Genomic DNA, 23041 nt, shown 5'->3' on the forward strand with positions numbered 1-23041 from the left:
TGGACTATCAAGTCTTTTCATAGACCTATGTGTCTATTTTTTTTTGCCAGTACCACACTTGATAATTGTAGCTTTATAGTAAGTTTTGCATTTGGGAAGCTTAAATGCTACAATGTATCCTTCCTTGTAGAAATGGTTTCTTTTGCATTTCCACAGAGATCTGGAATCAATTTGTCAATTTCTATAAAAAAAAAAAAAAAAACCCTGCTGGAATTTTGAAAGAATTAAGTTGAAAATACAGATCAATTTGGGGAAAACTGCTATTTTAACAATAATGATTCTTCCAATCCATAAATATGAGATGTATTTCCATTATTTAGGCCTTCCTTAATTTCTCTTAGTGATGTTTTGTAATTTTCAGTGTACATCTTTACATCTCTTGTTAAATTTCTACCTAAGTATTTTATCCCTTTTGAGCTATTGTAAATAAAGTTATTTTCTTGATTTTATTTTAGGTTGTTCACTTGCTAACGTATACAAATTGATTTTTACATGTTGATCTTATGCCTTATAATCTTGACAAACTTGTTCATTAGTTCTCAGTTTTGTGTATGTATATCAATAGGTATTTAATAAATGAATGATAAACAGAATGGACCAAATCATGTAATTAGTAATTGTGAAGAAACTAGAAGCAAAATTAAGGTCTTATGCCTCTGCCTTAGCATCAAAGTGTTAAGAAAACAAAGTTTTCCCCTGGAGCTGAAAAGGTAAAAAGAGAAGTATAGATGCATTTTTATAATTTCACAAGGAAAAATGCCTACGCTGCTATGTCTAGCATTACCTGACCCATCACTGTACCAAACAAATAAGTATGACTTACTGGAGCCTCGTGAAGAGACTGAAGTGACTGGAAAAGAAAATGGCTAACTCATCCCAGAGCTAATCTTACTGATTAGTAAGCAAGCAAAATTCATAAAGCCATTTCTGTTCATCTATTCCTTGGAATCCTGGTCTAAGTACCTCTTGACTAAAGCCTGAAGTCTGAGTCTTGTGTTTTACAGAACCTGCACTAAACACATTTTCTTGGGTGAATGATTCTCCCAGGGTATAACTGATTGCATACTAATATACCAAGTTGGGAACTCAGAGACATATTTGGACCATAAGACACGCCTAGGTTTTAGAGGAAAATAGGGAAAAAAATTTTTGAAGAAAAAAATGTGGTAAAATATTTAATAGGAAATAATATTTCACCAATGTAAAAGTAAACAGAACTCAACAGAAGCATTAACAACCATTATTCTGCCCTGGCTGGTGTAGCTCAGTGGACTAAGCACCGGCCTGCGAACCACACAATTGCAGTTGATGCCCAGTCAGGGCACATGCCTGGGTTGCAGGCCAGTTTCTGGTTCCCGGTTCCCAGCAGGGGACGAATGAGAGGCAACTATACACTGATATTTCTCTCTCTCTCTCCTTCACTTCCCCTCTAAGATAAATAAATAAAATCTTTTAAAAAAACAAACAAAAAAAACAACCATTATTCCTCCCAAATGGGTGGGGGACAGGGGGTGTCTTATGGTCCAAAAAATTTGGTACATCTTACAGTAGTTAGTTGATGTAGAAACATAAGTCTTACACACACAAAATTTTTTAAATAAATTTATAATAACGGTGAAACATAATAATGCACAAATTCATTATCCTGGGAATAAATAATTATATATATATATAATTATATATATATATATATATATGGTTTGGAGAAAAAATGTCTCATTTTGCAGAAGCAAATATTTCCTAGGAATTAAGCTCTCCCTTAATTATTGAATCAGATGAACCACATTTCACAAAACATCAGGTATCACAAGTTTCCTTCACAGAATGAAGGGGTTCTTAACCAATTATTAGGTAGATTTGGTACTTTTGAACTTGATAGGTCGAGTCTCAGTTTTTTAGTCTTAGTTATTAATTCAGTAAAAAGGTCTTAAACCTAGCTATGACATAATTTAACAATTTCAGTTAAGTCACATAGTTTAACTGTGTCCCCTTTTTCTGGAGAGCAAATTTCAACAGAGAGCATATAATAAAAGATTAGTCTTGCACAGCATTAACTACTGTACCCTAATCCAACCATTTCCTACCTTTTGGGGCTTTCATATACTCTAGCAAGATTAATTTCATTTTGCAACTGTACTTACTCCCTAGACGTGTTTTGTGTTTTACAATTTATAGTTACATCTTTTTACCTGGTAAAAACTTCACTGGAGTAGTATCACACCATCCATTGTGGGGTGGGGAGGGTTACTGGACTAAATACATATAATCGGCTAAGTATACATAATCATCTTTGGTGACAGAAAAACCATTTATTAAAGCAGATTCCTGGGTTCCTTCAAATTCTGACTTAATAGAAGTGTTCGTGAGACTCTGATAATGGTGGACTTTGAACAGTTCTTCGAAACACTGTGGCCTAAGGGTAAAAGGAGTTTACAGTTTCTGGAATAAATATAGTGGAAGAAAGACACTATAAAAATGCAATGAATGAGTCTGTTATGAGTGACACGTTTAGAAATTACTGTTGTAAGTTATGATTACTTCATTTTAAGAGATAACACAATTTTTAAGCCAAACTTTAACCACCTACCCAACAAAGGCAAAAGTTTTCCCTCTGGCATCTGGCTCCTTAATTGCATTAACAATTCCTTTGGCTACATCTACCACCTATAAGAAATTATAACATGTATTTAAGTGATTGTTGAGAGAAAGAGAGGGAGGGAGGAAGGAAGAGAAGCAGACCAAGTCAGTCACATACATTCACACACACAAAACCATGATAAAATTAAAACAATAACATGTATTTTCAGAAAACTTCTTAAAGAACACCCTTCTTAAGAGCTCTAATAACCTCCACATTGAAAATTTTTTAATATTTTTTGAGTCAGAACACGTTTCTCTTCATATGGCTATCAAGGCCTTTCTGATTTGCCTTTGCCCATTATTGCTCTAATTTCCTCTGTTACTAAACAATCTCAAACTATGAGGCTGAACACATGGACTTGTTTATATTCTACCACTTAGACATTCAAAAATAATAATTTTATATGGTTGCAGCCCCAGAGTTTTCAATTGGGGGGGGGGTGATTTTGGTGCCCAGGGTATACATTTGGCAAATGCCTAGAGACATTTTTTGTTGTCACAACTGGGAGGTGGAGAGAATGCTACTGCCATCTGGTGGCTAGAAGGCAGAAATACTGCTAAAAATTCTACAATAGCCCCTACAACAGGGGTGTCAAATTCATTTTCACTGAGGGCCGCTTCAGCCTCACGGTTGCTTTGGAAGGGCCAAAATAATTTTAGGACTATATAAATGTAACTACTCCGTAACTGTTCAGGAGTTGAAATGATATTCGGCCCTTTGAAGGCAACTGTGAGGCTGATGTGGCCCCCCTGGTGAAAATGAGTATGACACCCTGCCCTACAACAAAGGATTATGCAGCCCAAAATGTCATTAGTGCCAATCTGTCAATGCCTAGTTGAACATAATAGGGAATCCAACATGCTCTCTCACCTCTGAGTCCCTGTACATACTGCTCCCCCTGTACAGGATACTTTCCCTCAAGCTCTTCATTTGACTTACTGTTAGTCATTTTTAAAGTCTCACCTTAGGCCCTGACTGGTGTGGCTCAGAGCATTGAGTGCCAGCCTGTAAACCAAAAGGTTTCTGGTTTGACTCCCAGTCAGGGCACATGCCTGGGTTGTGGGCCAGGTCTCCAGTTGGGGGTGTGCGAGAGGCAACTGATATATCTCTTACACATAAGTGTTTCTCTCCCTCTTTCTCCCTCCCTTTTCTCTCTCTAAAAATAAAGAAATAAAATATTTTTTAAAAAACTCTCACTTGAGATGCCATTTCCTCTGGGAGGCCTCCCCTGATTCTCAGTCTGGATTAGGTGGGTTAGGTATCCCTCTGACATAACTCTGTAAGCCCCTCTCCCCATCCCAGCATGTAACACACTGTATGATAACTGCTCTGTGACATGCTCTGCCTCTGGCTGAGACCAACTTGAGGAGAGCAATTTGTGTCTATACAGTTAATATCCCTAAATCTCCAGTGCCACAGTGTGTTTGGCACACTGAGCGTTCAATATATTTTCCTTAAATGAATGAACAAGTAAAAACACAAAGAATGCATGTACCTCTTAGGTAACCTGAGAGGCAACCAGATGAAGCAAACTGATGAAAAAGAATATGACAGAGTTACAGGATCGGGGCAAAACAAACAAAACAGATCACCTGAATCTGAATTCAAAGTCCCTTCACCCACAGTACTTACATACACTGGTTGTTTCACTGTCTTCTTGCCCAAGGATATAAGAGGTACACCTCCAAACCAGCGCATATCTGGCAGAAAAAAGTGAACTATTCTTAGATAGCTGAACTGCTGTAAGATGCACCAGCTTCCAGGTCCTCCAGGTTAGTACAATCACTTTGTATAACAGAAATAATGAGATAAATATACCTGACTCTGAGAAAACTGAGCAGCTTTTTCTTTTAAACAATAAAAGTAAAAAGGCTAAATATAGAGTGAGGCAAAAGCAGGTTTACAGTTGTAAGTATGCAAAAGAGTTTATTCTTGTATAGTTATTTATTAATTATTGTATTATTCCCAATATGAACAGCTGTAAACCGACTTTGCCCCACCCTGTATTTAAGGACACTGACAGAATGAGAAAGGTCGAATGGCTTGGGTACTTGTCTTCTACTCTCTAATGCTAAAGGCTACTCTCTAATGTTAGTCACCCCCACCAAGGCTAGACTCAAAAACAAATTACACCTCATTTTAAGAACAACAGCAATCAATAGGTCAGTGATATGACATACTCAACCCAGAAAAAGATACCACTAAAAATGGGAATTTAGTATATGATAAATATAGTACCACAAATATTTAGAAAGTGAAAATAATATTTAAGGTATGGTACTGAGACAATCATTCTACTATTTGGAAAAAGAAATAAGCTCACACCTCACCATAAAACAAAACAAATCAAATCCTAAGTGGATTAAATGTAAAGGTAAATAAAGCTTCTCAAAAAAAATTAAAAGAAATTATTCATAAGAGCATCAAAAAGAATAATATATTTAGGAACAAACTTAACCATGTTGGCTAAAAACCTATATACCAAAAACTACAAAACATTGCCAAAAGAAATTTAAAGACACAAATGAAGGATAGATATTTTGTGTTCACAGACTGGAAGACAACACTGTTAAAATATCAACAGTACCCAAAGCAATCTACAGATTTCATGCAATCCCTATCAAAATCTCAATGGCGTTTTTGAAGAAATATAGAAAACTCCATGTTAAATTCATAAGGAATATTCTTTTTAAAAAATTTTATTATTTTTTAGAGAAGGGAGGGGAAAGAGAAAGACAGGAAGAGAAACATCGATGTGTAGTTGCCTCTTGCATGCCCCTTACTGGGGAACTGGCCTGCAACCCAGGCATGTGCCCTGACTGAAAATCGAACCAGTGACCCCTTGGTTCCCAGGCCAGCACTCAACCCACTGACCTACCCCAGCTAGGGCAAATTCATATGGAATCTTAAAAGAATTGTGAATAGCCAAAACTATCCTGAAAAAAAAAACAACACAAAGTTGGGGGTCTCAAATGTCTTGATTTAAAACTTGTTACAAAACTATAGTAATCAAAACAGTGTACAGTGATCAAAACTGTGACATAAAGACAGACATATAAACCAACAGAATAGAGAGAAATAGCCCTTGTATATAACTGGTCAAATAATTTTTACAAGGTGCCAAGACCATTCAACAGGAAAATGACAGTCTCTTCAACAAATGGTGCTGGGAAAACTGGATATCCACATATAAAAGAATGAAGTTGAACCCTTACCTTGATTCACATACAAAAAATCAACTCAAAACAGATCAAAGACTTAATCATAGAGCGAAAACTATAAAATTCTCAGGTGAAAACATAGGGAAAGCTATGTTTTCCCTAGCCATGTCATGACATGGGACTTAGCAATGATTTCTGGGATATGACAACAAAACCACTGGCAACAAAAGTAAAAACAGATAAATCAGACTACATGAAAATCAAAAGCTTCTGTGCATCAAAGGATATAATTAACAGTGAGAAGGCAACCTAAGGAACAAAAGAAAATATCTGCAAATCCTATATTAATAAGGGGTTACTGATCATAATATATAAAGAGCTCTTAAAATTCAACAATAACAAAAAAAGACCAAATTAAAAATGAGTAAAGCACTTAAATAGGCATTTCTGCCACTAAGATACACAAGTGGCCAGCAAGTACAGGAAAAGATGCTCAACATCACTCACCACCAGGGAAATGTAAATCAAAACCATGAAATACCTTGTTCTACTATTAAAAAAATAGAAGATAACAAGTGTTTATGAGAACACAGAAAAGTTGGAACCCTGTGTACTTAGTGGAAATGTAAACTGCTATAGCCACTATGGTTTAAAATAGTATGGTAGTTCCCCAAATAGTAAAAACAGAATACCACATGATCTAGCAACTCCACTTGTGGATATACATGCCAAAGAAGTGAAAGCAGGGTCTCAAAGACATATTTGTACACCCATGTTCATAACAGCAGTATTCACAGCAGTGAAAAGGTAGAAGCAACCCAAGCTTCCATTGACAGATTAATGGATAAACAAAATGTGGTACGCACCCTAAGAATCCTGAAACAACAATTCAAAAGAACCTATGCATCCCAATGTTCATAACAGTGTTATCTACAATAGCCAAGGCTGGAAACAGCCTAAGTGCCCATCAGTAAATGAATAGATAAAAAAACTGTGGTACATTTACACAATGGGATTCTATGCAGCAGAAAGAAAGAAGGAGCTCCTACCCTCACGACAGCATGGATGGAACTGGAGAGTATTATCCTAAATGAAATAAACCAGGCAGTGAAAGACAAATACCATATGATCTCACCTGAGAGTGGAACCTAATCAACAAAATAAACAAGTGAGCAAAATACAACCAGAAACATGGAAATAAAGAACAAACTGAAAGTGACCAGAAGGAAAGGGGGAGAGGGTTAATAGGGGAAAATAGAGGAAGATCCATCAAGGAGCAAGTATAAAGGACACATACCCGAAGCCAATGGGGCTGGGTTCATGGGTAGGAGGCAGGAATGGGTGGGGCAGGGGGCTGTGGTGGGGTCAAATGGAGACAACTGTACTTGTATAACAGTAATAACATTTTTTAACTTTTCCATTCAATTTTTCTATAAACCTATAACTGCTATAAAAGTCTGAAATAAAACATTTAAGTATTAATAATAAGCCAACAAAAAGTTGCAGCAAATATAAGAAAATATATATATCCTTAATAGCTATAGAGCCTAAATAAATCAGTAAGAAAACATAGCTCAAAAAACAAACAAACAAACAAAAAAAAAAAAACCATGGGCAAAAGACATACAAACACTTAAAAGGAGAAACAGGAAGTTTCTGATAAAAAAAAAAGTAACTCACTAACCTTCCTATTACTACCTATGAGGAAGGTCTGAATCCTCTCCCAATACATAAGTGAATAAATTGAGAGATAACTGGTAATTCAGTAGATCAGAAACTATACGTAGGTTTTTAACACAGACTTAAAAAAATGCGTTTTCCTCTCCCACTCCCCCAGAAATACAGGGAAATAATTTTTTCACCCATAACGTCTGAAAATCTTGTCACTTAGTCAAGAACACTAATTTTCTCTGCCAAGACAAGTCTAATTAGCAAACGAACAAATAAAAACACTCAGAGCAAACATAAAACATCTAGCAGTTTACATATCAAGTATTTCTAGTTTATTAATGGCCAAATTAATATTTATGGATCTCTAATCCTGTTTCATAAAAAGTCCTACTAACAAGGAAGAACTACTAAATGTGGCTGACAAAGAGCAGTATCACTACACTACCTCTTTGTTTTTGAAAATCAATACCCAAGAGACTTGGCAATCACACTAAAGGAGAGAAAGCAGTAAGGAATGGGCATCATGTGAAAAGTATAAATGAAAGCAGGATTTAAGCATTAACTTCATGCCAACTGATGTAACATGGGCTACTTCATCTAATTAACACAGCCTCTTGAGGTAGACATTGTTATCTCTACTTTAAGATGAGGAAGCTGCAGAGACTTGCCAAAATCAGAGCTAGTTAGTCCCACAGCCAAAATTTAAACTCGGGTCTCTAATGTCTAAATACATGCTCTTTCCATGAATCTAAGGTGTTTCTTCTGATATACAGTAATGAAGATCCTGAGAAGGACCATGTTAACTAGGCAAACATGACCTTGGGGGAGAAAATAGCAACTGGGAGAGAAAAAATATAACCTCAGTCTGTCAAGTCAGAGAACACTATTAGTTCGTGCTTAACTTCAACCTAGTTAAGAAAGAATACAAACTTGCAAAATAATTGAGGAATCTATCTTCTCGTCCAAAGATGTCTGATGGCTTTATAATGATGGCTTCTGGAAACACATCTCTCACTTCTTTCTCTCCAACAGCCTAAACGAACAAGCAAACAAAAGAAAGTTCTGAGATGAGTAAAAAAATCTTCCATTCTTTTCATTATTGGGACACTACTTGTATTTTAAAGGTCTTGTTCCTCCAGATTAACGTAACTGTACTATTCATAAATCTCAATTACACAGAATTTTTCTTTTAAATCACACATAAATTTTACCCTGTCTCTTATAGCTCTTTTTAGGTTTCTTTTCATATTTGTTGCAGGGAAGCTTACACAAAAGGAGAAAAATCAGAGGAGATTTTTTTTCTAGCCTCCATTTTTTCCTTCTAATTACAGGTTCTCTGCTTTGTGTCGACAACCTAGCAGACTGCTACAGAAAGGAGGGCGTGGAGTGGGTAACCATGATGGAATCTGCAGCAGTGCACACATGCCCAGGGGAGGCCAGGGTAAGGTCCTTAATCCTCCTGCCCTGGGTTGTTACCATCTGCTCATCTCCTGGACGAGGCCTCTTGTTCAATGCAGATATCAACCTTCCTTTCCACCCCAACTTCCTTTTATCTACACTACCATTGTGGGTGACCTCAATATCCATGGAGACTTGGATCTCTCAGTTTCTTGAGCTTCTTCTCAACTTCAGTGACCACCTCTTCAGTCCACTTCTGCACCCTGCCTTGGTCAGGACACAGACCACAGCAACAAGTGAAAGTGCCCTTCTTCTGAAACACTGAAAGAAGACACCCCCCTCTCAGATAACAAGTGCCTATACTCCCAGCCTGCTTGTTCTCTGCTTATCTGCTCCTGAGATAATCTCTTTCTCAACCTTTGCAGGAACCCTAGTCGCTGGTTCTGCTTTCCTCCCAATCTACCTCTCCAAACTTGCCTTGTCACAAATTAGATTTCATGGTCCAACTTCTCAATCACTCTTACTAATAATGTAAACTACCTGTCCCTTTGTCTTTTATTCCACTCACCGGGCAAAATCACAATCCTGAAAGAACCCCATTACCCTCCTTTGAGCCATGAGTACCTTCCTTTGTGTACTCCTGCTGCCTTCAGAACTGGAGGAAATGTAGTAAATGAATATCACAAATTGGTACCACTATACAATGATGCACACATAACATTTTGGTCAACAACAGACCATCTACACTACAGTGGATCCATAAGATTATGATGAAGTTGAAAAATTCCAAAACCTAGATATCTAAACATCATAGTGCAACACATTACTCATGTGTTTGTAATGCTGGTGTACACAAACCTACTGCACTGTCAATTATATAAAAGAATAGTATATACAATGATATACAGTCCATAATGACAATAAACAACTGTTACTTGTTTATATATTTACTATACTATACATTTTATTGTTATTTTAGTGTCTACTCTTTCTGCTTAGAGTTTTGCTTGTTCTTGATTTAATCTTGTGTTATTTTTTACAGTAACATGCTGTACAGGCTTGTAGCCTGGGAGCAACAGGCTGTACCATACAGCCTAGGTGTGCAGTGGGCTGTAACATCTACATTTGTGTAAGTGCCTCTACGATATTTGTATGACAAAATGGCACCATGATACAATTCTTAGAACCTAACCCCTACATGGCACATGACTATAAATTCATGTCACCATTTTAACTGGATCCTTAACATTTCCCACAATAGTGTTTTCTTGTAATTACTTTACACTCACACATGATAACTTCAATCCTTTTCTTTTCTGTTCTATTCTATTTTATTCTAATTTCTATCTTATTTTCCTCTTCCTTCCAGTAAATGACATCACCTCCTAATGCAAAGAGAAGGTATAGCAGCAGAAAAAAATCATCTTAAGTTCTAACCACTAAATCTACAAATTCAGGTGCATGAACCAACATTTCTTCTTCCTTTCTTACCACTACAGAGTGCCACCTCCAGTGCTTCAAGACTCACCTCCTTTAACTTTCTCAGGAATCTGCCCCATTTACTCTCACCTGTATCTTTAATCTCACTCTATCAATACTTTCACAAAAGCACTGAAACAATGGCTTTTAAACAAAGACCTCCTACCTTAAAAGAAAAATAATTCTCCAACTCCACCTGACTCTCCAGCTTCCCACATCCATCCCCAACTCCATCCTCTTACCAAACCACTTGAAAATGCTGCCTCAGGTCCTGCTCAGTTCTCACTCACCTGAAATCTGGATCCTGCCCCGCCACTTGCACTCAGATGATTCTAGGTTAAGATCACCGATGACCTCCAAGTCAGTAGATCCAAGGTGACTTCAGAGTCCTCACTTATGTGGCTTCTCAATGGCTTTCGTAATTACTCCCTCCTTGCAACACTGTCTTCCCTTGGCTTTCATAACCTTGTACTCTCCGGGTTTCCCTCCTACCCCATCATGTTCACTCTCAACTCTCAGTCTCTTCGTTTGGTTCAACAGTCCTTATCTACCAAACCACTAATCACTGGCATTCCTCTGGGCCCAGTCCAAAGCTCTCTTCTCAATCCATGCTTCCACACTAGGCCATCTTATCCCCTCCCATTGCTTCAATTAACAACAAATACTGGTGGTGGCTCACTAATTTATACTCCCAACCCAGACCTCTCTTCTAAGCTACAGAATCATAAAGCCCATTCACCCCCACTAACTGGATTGACACACATCTGCAATGCAACCCAAGTCCAAAACTGAATCATCCTCTTCCCTTCTCCATAAATTGTATTTCTCAATCTTTGCTGCACAATGAAATTACCTAGGAAGAGCTAAAAAATACTGATGCAAAAGTTCTATTCCCAGAGATTCTGTTTGAATTGGTATCATCGCAGCTTGGGCATCAGAATTTTTCCAAGCTACCTCAGTGATTCTAATGTGCAGCTAAAGCCAAGAACCACTACCCTAAAGCCTTGTCATTCTCAAGTGTTTCTCATATTCAACAGGACTCCCGATCACCCAGTGGTTTAAGCAAAAGGGCTGGGCATCTTTGACTCTTCCCTCTTTCTCATCACTGACCTCCCTGTGGCCCATCCCTTCCAAACAATCACGAATTCAGATGATTCTGTGAATGGCAGGGCAGAGACAGGCACAGTGTATATTCTCTCTCTCCAGTGTAGTATGAAAATGTGAGTGAGGACTACATGCGCTATCAAGCAATTCTGTGAGTGTGAAAACAAAGCATACACCCCCCAAAATTGCAGAGAAACAAAACTGAAGCCCTGATGAACCTTGGCACCAATGTGGCTACAGTTCCCCACTGCTTGATTTCTCAGATACATAGCCCTATAAATTCCTTTTTGTTTAAGCCAGTTTACTCTGGATTTTCTGATGCTAGTAATTAAATGTTCCTAACTAATAAATGCCCTTTCTCCCCCATGATAGGCTTCTATAGAAGTTTGCTGTTTTCTAATACCTGGTGCCTCAGGAATTATTTTCCTTAATGGACTCCCAACTAGATATGGGCTTAGACCATGTCTGTTTTATTCACTCCTATATCCCTAGTGCCTAATGCAATGTAGCACACAGTAGATACTTCATAAACAATTTGTTCAATTAAAAAATGCAGTGGGTCAAAAAGCTGAAGCCACTATCAAGGAACTCTGGTCATCCTCAGCCTTCACGTCACCCTTTCAGAAGTGGCATGAATCCATAACTATAAAAGGGGTTTCAGAAAAAAGACAATCCTTTAACACTGGTAGATGACACAGGTATGACTCTTAGGGGCAGGAATCATACTCTATCATTTATTATTCATTTATTATGTAATTCTACTATGCCCTAAGAAAATGCATTTGAGCACAAGTAACAATATGGTCTTTCCATCTTTGAAGCCCCTTAACACAGTTCCCTACAAAGAGAAGGCATTCGACAAAAATGTTAGAATACAATGCACACACACATGTGCGTGTGCACACACTCCTCACACACACACAAATCTAATTCTGAAATCTAAATCTAAACCTAAAAATCCCTTTTAGTCCTGGATATGTCAATGAAAACCCTTCTCACCTAAATCATGCTTCAAAGGGGCCAGAAAACTCCCAGCTCTGTAAATCACTTTCCAGATCAACCTGTTACTTACCTTATTTCTCAGATACCTAGAAGAACTTTTAATATCAGCATTCAGATGTGAAATGTGAATAAATCTTTCAACCCCAGCATCCTTAGACACCTGAGCAATTGTTTGGGGAATCTTCACAAAAATGTTCTCAAAATCAAAGTTTCTGGAAGAAAAAAAGGGGGATCAGTTAACAGCACCTAACTCAGGATTTCAAAGCTTTCTGTGGTAAGCTGACTTTCATACTACTGCTGGAATTCATAATAAGTAAACTGTAAAACAGCAATGATTTAACCCAAAATCAAAACCAATGATTTCTCCTTTACTACACACTGTTATTACTGTATATAATCCAAGGCTTACTAAAGCTGCAAATCAGCTTCTGCAGTATTCTGTGTCCTCAGAGAATTCTAAGGCTGAGATCCTTGGAAAACATTTGGCTGCACTGCTTGGGCAGCACTGAGGGACGTGCTAGGGCCGGAAATCTCTTCCTATCCTAGGCCTTTGTTTCTCTCAGGGGGTAAAAAGAAACTGAAAAGTCGCTTAATCCAGTAACATTGACTAAATGCCTCCTCTGTGTTACACTGTGTTAGTCACTATGTTGGACATAAAGTTGACTAAGACTCTCCAAGTCATCAAAGAACTTAAGAACATTGGATGAGACAAACATATACAAATAAATCTAAGTCAACTTCAATAAATTTTAAAAATAGGTGTGGACAAAGTGTTGTGGAACTACAGGTTTTAAACATCCATTGATAAACAACCTGCACAATAACTACAAAGAACTGTTCAAATCAATACTCACGCTTTCTTCTATAAACAATGTGAAGAACAGATCTAGAACACCGTCACACTAGAAAAACCAATGTTCATCTTGTTGACAGTGGAACAGGCAAAATTCTCCTACCTAACCACATCCCAGCTGGACCGATCCAAGCACAGGGCCAATACCAGTCATCCTGTCCAGTTGACACCAACCACACTGACACAGTCCACATGGACTTTTTATGGGCAGCACATCATACTGCTTATTTACAGCAAACTTAGGCAACTAAATCCCCTAAGGGTGAGGGGGTCACTGGATATGCAAATAGTTGGTATGTAAATGCTTACTGATGGACTAATTTAAAGTGTCATCACTACAATACCTAACATATAGACAGTGCCCAATAAACATCTACTGAACCCTAAGATAGCATACTGTTGGGAACTGCCCTGCCTGGTTTCAGAAGCTGTAACCACCCATGGCTAAGGCTGAGTCAAAAGACCTTGGGACCATAAGCCACTAAGGAGACAAAGCTTATCCTCCTGGCAGGGGCACAGCCTCTGCCCCTTTTATTTCCCCCTGCTTGGCCCCAAGCAGACAGGTAAGATTCCTCAAAGGAGGGATGACCTAAGACAGACACAGTCAAGATGCGGCCATCAGGGAAGGACTTGGGGGACTACAGAAAAAGGGGGTGACAGATCCTCACCCCTCAGCTTTGACATAGCCTAAGTCCTCATTCAATCTGTAAAAAATCTCCTAATCTCTAGGCTGCCCGCATCCTCCGCCTGACTTAAGCCTAAAACAATGCAGGAGGCAGGTATGGCCCTGTGTTGGAATGGGCAGTTTCCCGGGGCAATCAGGCCTAAGAAAGCATGCATAAAATCCTGTGAAGCCTGGTTTGCTAAGAATACCCTCAATTTAAATGATAAGGGTCCAAGCATAAAATGAGTTTATTTCCCCTAAGTTTTATGGCCCTTTAGCTATCTGACCCTGACTCAGAATAAGGGCTATAGTTCTTTGAGTGTTATCTATTGTTTGATCATTACTGACAATGATTGATGAGCTTTACGTATATGCCCTGTATTCATATGCAAATTAAACCCATTAAAAGCCCATTGAGGAACAGGCTCAAGGTCCTTCTCCTTGGAGACTGGCCACCTTTCCTCCCCAAGTAGATCATGTCTTGGTAGAATTACTCTCATCTATAACAAGTAAGGGGCTCTGTGGGCAGAGCCCCCCCACCCACAGCATTCCCAAAGTAAAAATGAGTCAAAGGCTTACTTGGTTTCCCAGTCTCGCCCAACAAGATTGATGACCACATTGCTGTGCTCCACTGCTCTTTGGATGGAATCTTTGTTTCTCCCATTCCATTCCTATAACAATAATGTAAATCAGATGAAAGCCTAAGGGGTGGACCCTAGCACTTAACGTTTCTGTAGGGCCCTGCCCTCACCTCTATCCCTACCCTCAGTCCTTGTCAAATTTCAAAATGGGCCACCTGTTGCTGTCACAATACAGTACCATTTCATATAGGCTCCACCATTTATTAAAACAAAAATGGTTCTGAGGTCTCAAATTCCCTGCTGATTCTCTGACTCTTTTGGAGACAAATAGTTGAAAGTCTAGTTTCTGTTTTTATTTGAATGGTGGAACCAACCATTCAAAGAATACTATTCATTTTTAATAGAGCACATCAGTTTTTGTCACCCGACTGTCACAAGTTTGTAGAGAAGTCCAGTAATCAAGTCGCCCGTCCTAAAATATAACCAAAGAACCAAGGATCATCTGGGAAGTAAACTGATTTTTTGTTTTTAGCAGAAACCAGTTATAGACTGAAGATAAGGAGGGTCTCTTAAAGGCTAACAATAAATTGGGAGCATTCGTAACAATCTTAATATTTATTTTAAACTCTTTTCTCTTTACAGTCTCAGATGTAGTCATTTCTACTTTAAAGAAATGAAAACAACACTCAAAGAGAAGTGACCTGCCTAAAACTCCTGATTACTTCTGAGCATCATAAAGGACTTCAGTAAAATTGATGATCCTTATCCAAAATAGTAACTGGGAATTAAATAATCCCAGAAAAAGGTACGGAGTATTCTATTATAGGAGACTGTTCTGTATTGCGTGGGCCCAGCTCCCACTCAGAAGGCCAGTGGAAAGCAAGGGCCGATGCACAAGACCCACGCCCACAGGTAGGTTCTCCCATGGGGAATCAGACCTGTACCTAGGCTGCTATGAGACTTGCTTCTGCTAAAACTCCATCACCCTGAATTGAGGCAAAAAGTGCTTACTGCAACTTCCTATAAAGTCTGTGCTAAACCACCCCAGTATGGAGTGTAACCGGTTCAACTACTTTCCCCCTTGGTCTGCAACATCCTTCTCTTTGAAGTAATTAACATCATTTTTTCTTTTGTTTTCTGTAAAAAGTAACCACCTACAGTGAACCTGTGCATAGTAAATGAGAACCCTCCTCAATGTAATGTGCCCAGAAAAGCAATAAAAGCCTGTCAAGAAAAGGGTCGGCGTGCTCTCCTCCTGAGAGAGTGGCTGAGGCGTTCCGAGGCACCCTCCCCTTGAGAGAGTGGCTGTGTGGTCCCTTTTCCTCCATAGGACTAGGTAGTCTATGTGAATTTATCTTGTCTCATCCATAATGCCATGGACCCCATGAGCCGGGGTCCGCATCATTCTATGTTAAAGTAAAATAGTGCTCGCTTCGGCAGCACATATACTAAAATTGGAACGATACAGAGATTAGCATGGCCCCTGCGCAAGGATGACACGCAAATTCGTGAAGCGTTCCATATTTTTTAATAAAGTTATTAAAAATAAAAAAATAGAGTAAAATAATTTTTAAAGCATTTTAATGAAAGATAATAAAAATTGCATAGGGTCAAACACCTGTGTAGTTTATTTAGTAAAGAGTAAAAGGTCTACAGAAATCAGATTCAAAAACAAAAAGATGAAGCCCTCAGCAAGAAAAACTACTTAGAAAAACTAGTTAGGATAGAGAGCAGGGTGCAAGAGACAATATGGAATAACAACTTTGCAGTCAGACAGGAATGCAAATTCCAGTTTGCCATTTACCAACTGCATACAAATGATCTCTCTAGCCTCCACGTAAAATTTGTAATTATAGCCTAAGTCATGGAGTTATCATGAAGATTATGTAAAATATACATAAAATCTGCAGCACAGTGACACATTTATAAAAAAAGTTGCAGAGAGAAGGGAGAAGATGGAGGCAAAATAGGTGGGAGCCAAGCCCACTTGCTCTTGCCTCCAACTCAGACACTTGGCTAATCTTCTCAAAACAAAGTTAACAGTCAACAGACTCTTGGCTGCTACGAAGTTTGGAAGCCAAAGAGTATGGAGGACACTTCAAAATGGATGGTAAGGAGGTTTTATAGGTGGACTAGGAAAGTCCCCCAGAGTGGCACCAGCAACTGTGGCTGCTGCATCGCCAGCATCTGTGGAGAGCCTGATCAGAGATGGCAGCATAGCAGTTCCCTCCCCTCCCAGGGCTGGGAATCCCCAGACCCTGCTGGGAGCAACCTGAATATGCAAAGTCATCAGGGAGAAGCAGGCTACACACACACACAGCTAGTGGCACACCCTAGATGGAGGCCAATCAGGGTAGTGCCAGAGAAGAGAGAAATGCTGTCTGCACCTGGACCTGGGGGAAAAAAGAGGCCACAACTGCCCATGACTGAGAGAGACTCTTGACTTATTAAAGAAGTGGAGCATGTGGAAAGCTGGGCACTGCAGTGAGAGCGCCCAGAGACATTTCTTAAAAAGGGGAGCTGAGGCGTGCTGGGGGCATGCACAGCTGCTCTGCCACCAAGAAGGGAGGACAGTGGTGCAGTTTGCTTCCACTCACTACACCCAAGCAGATTACTTAAAGGAGTGCAAAGTGAGGTGGTTTCTCGGCCCAAGACCAGTGCAACAGCGCAGAATGGAGAGCGTGGGACATAGCATGCCATGAGGACAGTGAGCCGGGAACTGTGCACCTGAGATTATTTGAGGCCAGACTGGACCCCGTTCCTTAATGGAACCTCTGGGAAAGGGAGATTGAGTCCAGCCCCTTGGACTCAATCTCCTGCAGGAACAGGGAAGATCTCCAAAACTTCCTGGGCAGCCTTAACAATGTGCAGGGGGCATTTCCACAAGAGTAAGACAGCAAGAGGAAAGTCTAAGAGGGCCCATTTTGAACTCCCCACAGGAAGACAAAGTACACTGGGTCCTAGGGCCCTATTTCACTGAGGCCCTGAAAGCAGGAAGTTCAGAAAGTGGGCAGCAAGGGAGATTCAGGGCCCGGCTCAGCCTTGGCTCCCACACAGAGCTACAAAAGCTCTCCACACAAGCAGGAAAGGGCTGACACTTTACACAGATTGCCTCACCCCACCATGAAACAGACAGCTATTTAATCAGAAACTATACATTACTGGAAATAAACTAGGACAGACTAAGTCAACCACATGCAACCACAATTTTCCCAGAAAACTGCACAGCGCCTCCCACAGGGAATGCAGAAGCCTCACCCTCTGGATTACAACAGAAGCTCCCTCTGGAGGCAGGGGAAGGAGATAGAGGCAGTATTGCCAGAGGCAGTATTGCCAGAGGCTGGATGACCCACCCACATGGGACCTTGAGCTGATAAAAATCCAGAGGCTACCCAGAAAGAAGTCAGAAGGTGAACATGAACAGCTGAGACAAATTTCACCTCATTCTTCCTGAGAAGTTGGGTGTTTTTTTTCTTTTTTCCTTTTCTTTCTCCTTTTTTTTCTTTCATATAGCCTTTTAATATTTACTCTCTCACTTCAATCATATTCCACCTAATTCACCACTTAGTCTTTTATTTTTTATTCTTTTTATTCAGATTATATATATTTTTTTCATGTTATTATTTCAACTGCTACATAGCACCCTTCCCTGGTCTTACTCCATCTTGCCATCTTCCTGACCTTTCTCATTGTTGTTATAAACTTTATGTTCTCCCATGCTATGCCATGTTCCTATTCCTTACTCTTACTATTTCTCCTCCTCCTATCCTTGCAAAAGCATTCTTTCTTCCTTAATTCAGCTCACATTCTCCTCCCCCCCTCTTATAATAGTCTTATATCCTTTCTACCTTTATAAATTGTGGCTAGTTGAGTGAGGATATCACAGTTACTGCTGTTCTTCTCTAACAGAACTCCTGTTCATTCACTATCCCAAAACCAGATAAAGACACAACAAAGAAAATTACAGGCCAATATCGCTGATGAACATAGATGCTAAAATCCTTAACAAAATATGGCAAACCTCATGAAGCCACACATTAAAAAGATCATATTCCATGATCAACTGGGACTCATCCCAGGGATGCAAGGATGATACCATATCTGCAAATCGAGAAACGTAATACATCATATAAAAAAAAGGAAAGACAAAAATAACATCGTATCAATAGATGCAGAGAAAGCATTTCATAAGGTGCATCACCCATTTACAGTAAAAACACTGAAAGTGGGAGTAGAGGAAGCATATATCAACATTATAAAGGCCATATATGAGAAAACTACAGCCAACATCATACTCAATGAGCAAAAACTTAAAGCTTTCCCACTAATATCAGGAGCAAGAAAAGGATGCCCCCTTTCACCACTTCTCTTCAACACTGTATTGGAAGTCCTAGCCACAGTCATCAGACAAGAAAAAGAAATAAAAGGCATCCAAATTGGAAAGGAGGAAGCAAAACAGTCATCATTTGCAGATCACATGCTAGTGTACACTGAAAATCCTATAGGCTCCACCAAAAAATTGACCAAATAAGTGAATTTGGCAAAACAGCGGATACAAAGCCAATATTCAGAAATCAAAGGCATTTTTGTATGCTAACAATGAACTATCAGAAACAGAAATCAGGAAATAAATGCCACTTGATATAGTAACAAGAAAAAAAAGTACCTAGGAATAAACCTAACCAAAGAGGTAAAAGACTTATACTCAGAAAACTCACAACACTGAAGAAGGAAAAGTAAGAAAGACACAAATAAGTGGAAGCATAAAATATCCATACTACCGAAAGCAATTTATAGATTTAATTCAATCCCTATTAATACCAATGACATATTTCACAGATATAGAACATTTCAAAAATTTATATAGAACCATAAGCAACCCCAGATAGCCATACCAATTTTGAGAAAGAACAAAATAGGAGAAATCATAACACCTGACATCAAACTATATTACAAGGTGACTGTAATCAAAACAGCCTGGTACTAGCATAAGAGCAGACATATAGATCAGTGGAACAGAATAAAGAACACAGAAATAATCCCAAGTCTCTATGGTCAATTAACATTCAACAAAGTGGGCACAAGCATAAAATGGCGTAAAAACAACCTCTTCGATAAATGGTATTGGGAGATTTGGACAACTATATGCAAAAAATGAAACTACACCACTAACTTAAATAATACACAAAAATAAACTCAAGATGGGTAAAAGACTTAAAATATAAATAGCAACACTATCTTAGTCTAAGAGTAGAACACAGGCCAACTGGAGTTGTGGGCCAACTCCATAGTCAGGGGCACACGAGAGGCAATCATGCATTGATATTTTTCTCTAGCCTCTCTTTCTCCCGCCCTCCCCTTCTCTCTAAAAATAAGTGAATAAATAAAAACTTTTCCCAAAATGCAAATAAAAAGAATAACAACATAAAATGTTTAGAAAGAATTGCTGTTAAGTCTACACCAGAAAACCAAGTTATAAAATAACATACTTGTGATTTTCTGTCTATAGAAGTACTTATAGAATTATAACATGAGCCATATATGTAATTCTGAATTTTTTATTAGCCACATTTTAAGAGAATAAAAAAAAACAGGTGAAATTCATTTAAATAATAATATACTCTATTTAACCCAATGCAGCCAACATAGTTCTAATATGTAATGAATATTAACAAATATTAATGACATTATCATTAATATGAAGTTTTCTTCATACTGTCTTTGAAATCTGGTGTGTACTTTACACTGAACAGTGCATCACAATTCAGACTGGCCACATTTCAAGTGCTCAACAGCTATATGTGGCTAGTGATTAGCATACTGGACAGTATAGGTCTATATATAGCAGGGCTAGCAAACTATGACCCATAGACAAATCTAGTCTACAGTTAAACTTTGTCAATAAAGTTTTATTGGAGCACAGCCACTCCCATTCCTTTACATATTGTCTATGGTTGCTTTTGGGTTACAAGGGCAGAGCTGAGTAATCTCGACCAAGACCCTATAACCCGCAAAGCCTAAAATATTTATTATCTGGACCTTTACAGAAAAAATTTGCCAACTGCCAGACTAGTGTTTTCAAAAATGTCCTATGAATAGAGGATGCCTTTGGTTTACTGTGGAATGAAACTGCTGCTTTATTTACTGCCTCTCTTTCCTAAAAGTGATCTTAGTAATTTATATTTGTCCACTCTAATAATCAGTAATACAGGCTCTTACCAGAAAGATAATCTGGCCCAGGTCACCCATAGGACGAAGATGCATGGTGTCATATGTATCACACCGGTAGGGTATGATCACTTGTGACCCCATACGTCCTAAAAGAGAATGGATTGAAGCAAGGATCAATGTTAACATAATATAAATACATTATATGACAGTTAATTGGCATTTTGCCGTGTTAGAGACACGATAACTTTTCAGAGTCCTCTATAAACATCCTATATAGGAAGTATGAGGAATCATGGATGTTCCCACAATGTACACAGTAGACCAAAATTACATAAATCCAAGATATGAATTATTTGGAACACTGTTAAAATGAAATGAAACATAGCTCATGGCTTCTCATTGCGTAACCCTAATAAATGCTACCAGAGTATACAAAACTCCAGGAACTTTACTTACCAAGATGGTTGACAACATATCGGCCCAGGTATCCTGTTGCTCCAAACACAGTGGCCACGACCCCACTGACTGAGGAACGCCCCCCCTTCCCATGAGGTATGAGTGCATGATGAAGCTGGCGCTGGGGTGGGCCAGGAAACACAGATGTGGCTAATGCAGTAACAGAAGAACCTTAAATGAAAGCCCAGAATATACAAAAATGGAAAATGTTAATATAAAATGACCATGAATACAAATAGCTTCTTTTCCTAGATAACAGGATTTTCATGAACTTACATTAAAGTTCAACTTTTGAATTAAAAGTTGCAATTCAGCCCTGGCTGGTGTAGCTCAGTGGACTGAGCACGGGCCTTAGAACCAAACAACTGCAGTTTGATTCCCACTCTGGGCACATGCCTGGGTTGCAGGTCACATCCCAGGGGATGCACAAGAGGCAACCATACATTGATATTTCTCTCCCTCTCTTCTTCCCCTCTCCTCTAAAGATAAATAAATAAGATCTTTAAAAAACGTAATTTAAGTGCCAACAGCAATAATAAACACAAACTATTATAACAACGACTCTAGAACATAAGGAAATACATAAAACATAAAGGCCCTGCCCTACAGGATGAGATTTGCCTAGGAAGATGAATCACATTAAAACAAAACATTACAGCCCTGGCTGGTGTAGCTCAGTAGATTGAGCACGGGCCTTCGAACCAGATGACGATGGCAGTTCGATTCCCAGTCAGGGCACATGCCTGGGTTGCAGGCCAGTTCCTGGCAGGGGCCAGTTCCCAGCAGGGGATGCATAAGAAGCAACCATACATTGATGTTTCTCTTCCTCTCTCCTTCCCTTCCCCTCTAAAAATAAATAAATAAATATTTAAAAAAACAAAAACATTACAGTTACAACTTAAGACAATATAAACCTCTACAGTGAAAGGCACTGAGGGAATTTAAAGTAATAAGTTAGATAATCACAAGGAAGGAGTGCAGGATAAAGTGTTTTGAGAAAGGCTTTAAAGAATAATAACAGAAAGAATAAATTTCCATGAGAAACACATTAACACATTCAAAAATAGGGATGAATAAGTCCAGTACAGGGTATAGCAAAAGACTTACTTGGAACAGACTTCAAAATTGATGATGAATGAAAAATAAAACTGATGACAAGCGCTGCAGAGAGAGGATTATTAGTAGACAACATTTCTTTTTTTAAAGAGTGCAACTCAGACTTAATATCAAACTATTGAAAATCATTAAAAGTAGGTAAGTAACAAAGAAAGAAAGTCTGTTTTCTAGGAATGGCTTTCCAGTGGCACTTTTCCCAGAAACCACTGTTTCTTTTCCTATTCAAAAGTATGGAATTGGAGAAAAAGCCTAGCTTACTAAAACCAGAGATGAAAAACAAACATTGCAGGGCCAAGACGGAGGCATAGGTAGACATACTGTGCCTCTTCACACAACCAAAGAAGAGACAACAACAATTTAAAAACAAAAAACAACCAGAACTGCCAGAAAATCTAACTGGAAGTCTGACAACCAAGGAGTTAAAGAAGACACATTCACCCAGACTGGTAGGAGGGGCTGAGACAGACAGCCCCAGCAGAGAGGACTCTCTGCAAGGTGGTGGCTGGACGACCAGGGCAGGCAAGGCAGCAGTGAGAGGACCTGGCGAGGCAGCAGATTGTGGACTGGGCAGTCCCACATTCCCACTCAGATAAAGTGGAAGAAACTCCTGGGGAGCAGGATGGACTGCACAAGCCAGGGCTCCAGCGTGGGAAAATAAAGTCTCAAACCACTGATTGAAAACACCTGTGGGGATTGAGGCACTGGGAGAAACTTCCCACTTCACATGAGAGTTTGTTGGAGAGA

General features: G+C 39.0%; 1 protein-coding gene and 1 non-coding gene across 2 annotated transcripts in view; one reads left to right on the forward strand and one right to left on the reverse strand.

Annotated features, from left to right (window-relative positions):
- Positions 1-23041, reverse strand: part of NDUFA9 (NADH:ubiquinone oxidoreductase subunit A9) — a 38757-nt gene that overhangs the window by 11185 nt on the left and 4531 nt on the right. Inside the window, exons 2-8 of the mRNA XM_037064696.1 lie at positions 21182-21352; positions 20774-20871; positions 14553-14644; positions 12527-12668; positions 8404-8506; positions 4274-4341; positions 2588-2664 (exon numbers count right to left, since the gene is read on the reverse strand). Coding sequence (XP_036920591.1) covers positions 2588-2664; positions 4274-4341; positions 8404-8506; positions 12527-12668; positions 14553-14644; positions 20774-20871; positions 21182-21352 — 751 coding nt within the window. The remainder of the gene's footprint in view (positions 1-2587; positions 2665-4273; positions 4342-8403; positions 8507-12526; positions 12669-14552; positions 14645-20773; positions 20872-21181; positions 21353-23041) is intronic.
- Positions 15979-16082, forward strand: LOC119000038 (U6 spliceosomal RNA). Its single transcript, XR_005069229.1, has one exon. It is a non-coding gene; the product is annotated as a U6 spliceosomal RNA (small nuclear RNA).

The sequence above is a fragment of the Sturnira hondurensis genome, unplaced genomic scaffold (assembly GCF_014824575.4).
Source record: "Sturnira hondurensis isolate 20B ecotype Veracruz unplaced genomic scaffold, ASM1482457v3 Scaffold0015509, whole genome shotgun sequence".
Classification (NCBI taxonomy): Eukaryota; Metazoa; Chordata; class Mammalia; order Chiroptera; family Phyllostomidae; genus Sturnira; species Sturnira hondurensis.